This window comes from Brachionichthys hirsutus, unplaced genomic scaffold (assembly GCF_040956055.1).
Source record: "Brachionichthys hirsutus isolate HB-005 unplaced genomic scaffold, CSIRO-AGI_Bhir_v1 contig_1437, whole genome shotgun sequence".
NCBI classification, from domain to species: Eukaryota; Metazoa; Chordata; class Actinopteri; order Lophiiformes; family Brachionichthyidae; genus Brachionichthys; species Brachionichthys hirsutus.
In genome coordinates this window covers 58115-66305 of record NW_027180411.1, presented here as the reverse complement: position 1 = coordinate 66305, position 8191 = coordinate 58115, and the positions used below count along the sequence as shown (strand labels likewise).

At 41.1% G+C, this 8191-nt stretch overlaps 1 protein-coding gene across 1 annotated transcript; it reads right to left on the bottom strand.

Annotated features, from left to right (window-relative positions):
* Positions 1-2059: 2059 nt before the first annotated feature.
* On the bottom strand, positions 2060-7820 carry LOC137914725 (sterol O-acyltransferase 1-like). Its single transcript, XM_068758221.1, has 9 exons — positions 7742-7820; positions 6431-6515; positions 5898-5943; positions 5504-5633; positions 4987-5084; positions 4341-4439; positions 3806-3941; positions 3278-3423; positions 2060-2107 (listed from the first exon to the last, which is right to left on the bottom strand). Exons 1-9 carry the CDS (start codon positions 7818-7820, stop codon positions 2060-2062), a joined length of 867 nt encoding a protein of 288 aa, XP_068614322.1.
* Positions 7821-8191: the final 371 nt, after the last annotated feature.

Below are 8191 nucleotides of genomic sequence, written 5' to 3'. Positions count from 1 at the left end.
ATGAGAGCTGCTGCTGAGTTCACCCCTTTGATGAAGGTGTTATTCTTGGTTTGCATTGTCTTAACTTCCTTTAAAACCACTGTTCTGATTGCATCTTGCTGCCGTCGAAGTGTTTAAAGATGTTTGTTTCTTACGGTGCTTTGGCAAACCTGCCAGTTGATAAGCCATTAAACCACTCTGGATTTATGAAGCCGCTTGCCTTACTATTTATTCCACTATGCATCTCCTGCTACGACAAGCGTTTCGTACCGGAGCCCTCTGCAGACAGCAGGGGTACTGTGGGACATTCTGTGTGGAGAAAAATAATCCGCTCTGTCTGCTTTGTGCATATTTTCCATCTGAATAGCATGAAAAAAAACCCAAATATTTCTTGTGGTTTTACTTGATTTCCCCACGACGACCAGCCAAGCAGAGGTTTGCGTTTCAGATCCAGTTAACTATCAGCACTTTGTGTTGCAGTTTTAGAGGTAAACATGCAGAATGGCCTCGTTTTTTGAAGATGCCAACCGCTGTTACATTGGGTCGAGACATTTCTGACTAAATGAGCCACAAAACAAATCTGAGACAAAAACACTTTTAAGACACCATAAAAATTCATTTAAAGTAGCTATGCTCAGTGTTTCATACGACAGCTCTCCTATTACCTCTTTATTTGTATCTTCCTTCATCATGTCCTTTAGATCACATGTAAATAACTCCATTCACTTCATGCCAGATTTTTTAGCTCCTTTTCATACTTGGTGGTGAGATTTGAAATGATCAGCATTTGTTCATTAGCAGCGGATCAGTTTATAAAGGGGTGAGTCTGATTAACTCATTGATGATGATGAGCGGCTGGCCCTACAGTCTATTTTTTTTATAGATTTTGGATTTATGGTCCCAAACGACTTCTTTTTTCCCCATTTATGTCATGTACATTTATCTGGTTCCTGGATGGAGACGTGGGCTTATTAATGGCTGATATGGACCCTTACTTCTATCAGAGAAATCAACAGAAACATGCATCTACAGCCGTTTCGAGTCGCCAATTCACCTATGTTGCATGTTTTTGGCGGTGAGAGGAAGCCAGAGAACCCGGAGGGAACCCACACAGACACGGGGAGAACATACAAACTCCACACTGGTCCTACCTGACAACAGGTATGTCAGATGAGAGAAAAAATAAGAATGTTAAACAGTAGAAAAAACCCAATAACAAAAGATTATATTTTCTATCATAAGATTTGAATATCTGTGTCAAACGTACAATCATATGCAACCCAACGGCCTACTCTAAACCCCTCTGAGCTCCTCTGGTATTACAGTATATCGGTTTACAGAGCATTACATCACTAATGTAAACACAGAGGCGATGCTAATCCTCTTCCTGTTTGGATACAGAGGGAACACTCAGTCGTACAGAGCAGTTCTGATAACACGCTGCTTGTCATTGGATGGTTGGCATACCTGTTCTACCTGCCTGCCAGCTGAGCGCCGCGGCTGACTGGACCTGTGGCACGTTTTCTACACGCAATAGAAAGAAAGGAAAACATGCAACGCTGCTATGAGATGAGAATATATACATGTGTTAGGACTTATTTTCGCCATGCAGGAAACATAGGTTGGTTTTCCTTGCTTAAAGTAAAAAATAAAAACTGGTAACAGCTGCTAAACAGTCGGGTCGACTCTGTCCAAAGGTCAAAGAATCACTGATTAACACGTCTGTCGTGTATTTGAGCCAGACACGGAAGCCATGGACACATTCTTGTTGATTAATGTGCAAGACTTTTCTCACAGTACTATTTTATATGAACACTTAATAATTACTTTAGTGCAGTAATAAAAAAATAAAAATAACATCCTGAATTATTCACAACGTGCAATACTGACACTACAAATAAAACTTAAATACATCAAAGTTGTATAAGAATACAACAGTACCGCCAGAAGTCTCAACACTGACAATATCAAAATGTTCATCCCTCTCAACTCGTCCTTCACTGCTCTCTGAAGTCCATCAAGATGTCCAGACCGCTATCATTCTGCCATTGATCCGGGCAGCCCTCGAGGAAGGGCCGCTTCATCTGCAGGACCACGACCGCGGCGTCAGCAGCTCCAGAAGACTGCCCTGCTGACACAAAGTGCAAGAGGTGGTTTAAATATTCACACATCACTCCTCCTCCGAGTCATTGTGTCTTTATTTTATTTTCTAAGTATAATTTAATGTCAACTCATTACTATGGGGGGGGTTTCACTTCAGGAATGACAGTTCTATATTTAGGCAGCGCTTATCCGTGTTAAGCCATGAATGATGCCGCTGGCTTTAGAACACGCCTTAGCTGCAGTCAGACACAGAGAGGCAGCAGTTCATAGTAGACTAAGTATGTTAAGTACACATCTGTCGTGTGAACTCTTCACATCTATGGCTTCAAAGACAGGATTAAAAAAAAAATGCATGTCAGATTTTCACATGTCTATTAAAACGTGTGATTGTCCCACTTCAGTGTATATGCTATATTAATTTATTATCCTACTCTTTTACTCAAAGATATATTAATTCATTCATCTTCTTAGTGGGCGAGAGCACGGGGCGGGGCACACCCTGGACAAGCTGCCAGTTCATCGCAAGGCCAATAACAGACAATCAATCACACACACACTTAGTGTCGCACATTTAGTGTAACCAACTCGCCTAGTTTGCATGTTTTTTGCGGCGGGAGGAAGCCTGATGCAGACACGGGGATAACATGAAAACTCCTCACAGAAAGGCCGCAAGTCAGATTTGAACCTGTGACCTTCTTGCTGTGAGGCAACAGCGCTTACCACTGCGCCACCATGCTGCCCTTTGTGGTGGTGCAGTATGTTATGTCACTGTAGTACTGCACTACAAACAAACTGTTGGTACCACTTGATGCATCTGAGGTTCTGTCTACAGAAAAGATTTTCAGTCATGTAGCCGAGGCGAACCGAAACACAATCCAGTACCAGAGTTTTACCGTTCAACCCGGCGAACACAGCATATTATCATACAGTCACAGTGAAGTTGCATAAGCCTCACAATCTGTTCATAATCAGAATGTTTTATGAATTTATTCCAATCAAATCAAACATGTTGCAGATAAAGTCCTGAAAACTCATAAAACCCAACCACAAAAACAGGTTTGACCCACTTTTTTTTTTTTTGTCACCTCGTCAGATCAATCTATTTATCATATGTCTGTATCAATCTATATCTTCCACACAGAGTAAAGCTAAACTTAAAGAAAACCAGTGCTTGCAGGTCGAGTACGGTACGTACCCCCGTCCGAGGGCAGCGCATCAGTGCGTGCCACTCCTGGCAGTACAGACACACCTGGACCCCCTGGCCGATGAAGAGGCACGTCCACACGACGACGTTGAACACCGGGCTCTTCCGCTTGTCATTCATGGCGAAGTTGAACACCACTGAGAAAGGAAGAAACAAGGGAATGTTCTAACAGGGTTTTGTGCTACATTTGAGGCATGAGCTGGTGGTGGTGGTGGTGGTGGTGGCGGTGGGGGGGTCCAATGAATCCCAGAGGAAAAGGATGTAATACACAAGACTATGTTCTGTAAATATAATGAGAACTGCTTGTGAAAGGAAATAATTGCATATTTTAACCTTGACGACTTGAAGTCAGCGAGGAAGAGAGGATTTCTGTATATTTAAGCAGTGAGCAGAAAATTCAGAGACAGCATTCCTGCGGCACAGCATTATTTTAAAATCAAGGTCAAAGTGTCAGATGCTAATATTTGCTCTCTCCATCACTTTGGAGATTGTTCCCCAGATAATGAGCGTAACTCTCACCTCCAAAGAAGGCGAAGAGAAAGAACATGATGGGATAGAAGAAGCCGAAGCCCATGGACATGGCGTACTCATGGACGACGGCAGAGACGATGAACACGGAGAGCATTGCAGCTGTTCGGAATTTCCTCTCCGACAGCTGCATGGATCAGAAAGAAGACAGATGGCTTGGATCAGAGTGACATGACAGCTGTCGAACTACTACATCCACTTCATCGCGTGACATGCTGCAGTGAAATACACACTAAACCCACATACAGTCTTGTTTTCTTGGATCCACCATTTATTTTTTTAAGCAGGAAAAAAGCTACCAAACAAATACTGATGCTTCCACCAAGATATCAGGATCCACCAGCTTTAAATAATGTTTTTAGAGGGGGGTTTCCGGTAAATAAAGTATATAGTATGCAACTATCTATAGATTTTGGTTAAAGGGAGTTTGTGTTTGCCTCAGTTGAATTAAAGTGGACTGTAATGTTTCGGTGGAGGAATGAAACCTAGTGAGATATTCATGTTTAGTTTGCTGTGATGACATCACCCAGAGGAAATCTCTGTATCCATAGTAGTAGAGCCAGTCATGAACCACCACGTTCCAGGTTCGGTAGTAGTTGGTGAAGGATGTTGAATTCCACCAGTCCTGGAAATAAATCAACAAGGTGAAAGGAATGTGTTGGATAAACAAGAACAGAGACGACCAAACCTGTTCGACCTCAATTCCCATCGTTAATTATGGCCTGAAAACTTTGGAGGTTCTATCGCTGATGGCCTCCAGCCTCTGCAGAGATGCACTAACTGAGCTGAAGGAAGAGGAAGTTTTTTTTTTTTATTCTTCTTATATATTCTGTATATTTGATATTGAGTGTGTTTTATGTATTTAAATGGATAAGTGGATCAAGTTCAGGTTTTAGCACCATGCAATTTGTAAACCTGTGTCCACAGTCTGTCTAACTAAGCAAAAACAAATCTGGAACTTTATATTCAATCTTTTCGTAAAGCATCGCGTCTTTTGTTGTAGAGCAAAGTGAACCAAAGTGATATGGAAAAGTTCACCTGCTCTGGGATCGTTCCTGTCACCTGACTCCAATCTTTTAGCAGCCGTTTTACCGTCCCAAGCGAGCATGTCTGAAATAATGTGTCTACAGGAGAGTTGATGGCATGCAGAATCATTTGTGACACATACACACCTTGTAAAACATCCTGTCAGCAAAACGCAGCAGCTCCCCAAAGAGGTTGAGCCAGCAGTGCAGGAATGCAAAGAAACACAGCAGCAGCAGCATTATACCTGAGAGGACAGACAGAGAGCGAGACTTGAATTCTGGGCGTTGATCCAGCTTCACGTCAGGGAAACTTGACACTGATGATGCCCTCATATCGGCTCTTACTTAAAAAGCTATTGACATAAGGAGAGTTGTAAACACATCAGTCTTGAAAGGAGCATCTGAGTGCATCGTAGCATCTTCAATCGTATCACACACACTTGAAACCTCTGGGGACTCATGTCCTCTATTACCATATTAAGCGATACATTAACTAGTGATGAGTCGTACACTGGAGCTATAATGGAGGATATAAGCAGAAGTGATGTCGGAGATGGTGCCACAGATTTGCGTGGTTGTTTTGCACATGAATTCCTCTGAATATTTCCTTCATAGCTTCCAGAAAAACAGACGCCATGTTGTTAGAGAACAAAGAGTCCACTACCTGGTAGTATCGAGTTGAACACTGCCAGAACGAATGCTCGATTAGTAAAAGGCTGATTGTTCTCTGCTTGGATGATGGGCACACAGAGGCGGACCAGGATGAAATTGCCGTAAAACAGACATCCCAAGATCTGCAGGATCAACGATAACAAGCAAATAAAGAAATGAAATTACACGGGTATTCTTGGAAAAGAAAAGAGCTAGACCTCTGTGTTGGATTACGTCGCTGGGCTTGTGTACACTTTCAGCCCACCAACACCCAGAGGCAGAGGATCTTGGATGAGCGGCGAAACGTCTTTCAAGCTTCAAGTTCAGTCGAGTTGATTAAACACAGAGATGAAAGCATGGGATACTGAAAATGACATCAACGATCCAAGTAATGAGTTTCATCTCACCATGCCAACCGTGACACCAACATATTTCCATCTTATGTGGGAGTTCCTGTGAAGGACAGGCAAAAAAAAATTCAACATGAATAAATATACAGTTTGATCTGTGAATAAAGGAACGATCTGTAGTAGTTTAACGTATCTAAACTATGATGCATGATGTCTATGACAAAAACTATCTGTGTTGTGTTCAAGTGTTCCAGAATGGTAGTGTGTTAGAAAAGCAGCATGAACATGGAATTAATCCATTATACATTTTACTTATGTATACACATGATTTGCTACTGTAGCTTATCAATATATACAACTCTGACCTCTCATCATGAAGATGCCTGAAACGTTTGGTAAAATGCAGTGTCAGGGATTGGGATCTAAATGCAAATGATTTCTTTAAATCCTTGGATGATTCAGTTTGTAGTGAGATCAATGGGGGCAATGTGTTGGTCATCATCTGCATGGGCTCTAAAATACAATATATCACTAATCGCCATCTGAGAGCAAAAGATGGGTTCCAGGCCGGAGCGACGTGGATTCCCTACCTAGGATAGGATTCTCTGTAGATGAGCGTCGGACAGAAGAGGAAGTACAGATAGCTGGATAATGTTGGGAATCTGGGACTTTGTCCTGAAAAGAAAACACAATTTAGTGAGCATGGATCGTTTTTCCCAAAATGTGGCTTTCTGCATTTTCAGACTGGCGCGAAAAAGGCTTTGGTTAAAAATAAATAGGTTGCTGAAATATCTACGGTTCTACTTATTATTATATCATCATCATCAACATATGAGGCATAAAGCCATTTGCTTTCTACTTCTAGAGATTTGCCATGCCCTTCCAGAGCCCTGTTTACAAATTATTGTTTTTCACATTAAATAGCAGTGAATTTATGATAAAATCATTAAGCCATTATGTCCTTGCCTCTATTTGAGCTTTTAATCTATTTGGGGAAATTAGCTGCACTTATTAAAAAAAAGCTTTATTACTCTCTTATGAATACTAGTGACATTTAATGAACTCATTGCTGATTTGTGAAAACTTAATTCACCTTGTGAAATTAACCATAGCTTTGTAGCCCCTGGCTGCGGATCCATTACTACATATTCGGAGGATAAAACTTCGGATGGTGGAGAGATCTGTTTGAGTTATCAGCACGAGAAAGACTTTCACCTGTGATTATGAGCTTGGTTCAGTCAAAGTCAGGCAATATTGAAAAAAATCCTCATTAAAAAATTCACACATAAAGTACAGTACAAGTGCAAACTTTAAAAATGTTATTTTGGGCTGTGTCCTGTTTACCCGGTACGAGCTCAGCTTCTTTATGTAGTCTTTCCACTGAGTGAGGAAGAGGAGGGACAATATGAATTACCTGTGCTTCTTTCTGCCACCGTCTTAGATCATCTTCTTGCACATTATTATGGCCCCAGACTGTAGAAAAGAAGAGAAAAAATGGCATCAACAATACAACATACTGTAGATTATCATTAATATGAAGTACAAAGCTAAGGAGCAGTTAAGACATAAGTTAAATTAAGATATAAGTAGCATTTCTACACTCAGCTCAACTTCTACAAATTCAGGAATTTTGAGAAATATTTTCATATTTTGCTTTATAAGAGCAGAGCAGACTGGTGTGTGCACATCCAACGATAATATGGATGCAGGACAAAAAACTGGAGCAAAGTGAGAGAGAGAGAGAGAGAGAGAGAGAGAGCGTTCTGCTCACTGGTCAGCTCCAGAAATCCAGGATGAAATAATAATTAAAAACCAAACTGAAATCTATTATTATCTGTAAAAAAAACACACACAAAGGAAAATATGTTTTTATATGGATGTAAATATATTCTTGATTATACCAGGGCTGGGCATCTGTTCTGACTCAGGGGGGTCAGTGTTCCGGTGATGCAGTCCCTTCGGAGGCTCTGCAGACCTCATGGCTCGATCTTGACCTAAACACTTTTCTGCTGGGACGCACACAAACAATCCTGCGGATATGATATATGCCGTGGGTTAGAGTCACACTCATAATAAATGGTAGCTATCACAAGTTGATTTGAAATCATGTTTTGATACTTGACTGATAGGAGGTATTATTTCAGGTTATGGCAACCTTAGCATGACGCTGAACAATCGAGAGTTGTTTATTGACCCTTTGAACTCAGACAAATCCCAGTTTTAGCTTTCAACAGTTTTAACTGGAGATATGGCTCAGTTCCTGGTAAATCTATACTTTATCGTTTACACTTTAAGTGTACAGGAAAAACGTTGAACTGATATGTTTGATGCAAAGCTGCCCTTTGTTAAAA

Excerpts from the sequence above, each read along its gene's own strand:
- LOC137914725 (XM_068758221.1), bottom strand. The coding sequence starts at position 7,820 with ATGAGGTCTGCAGAGCCTCCGAAGGGACTGCATCACCGGAACACTGAC. Across the intron at positions 5,944-6,430 it reads TACAGAGAATCCTATCCTAG|GAACTCCCACATAAGATGGA; the intron begins GTAGGGAATCCA and ends TGTCCTTCACAG. Across the intron at positions 5,085-5,503 it reads GTTCAACTCGATACTACCAG|GTATAATGCTGCTGCTGCTG; the intron begins GTAGTGGACTCT and ends CTGTCCTCTCAG.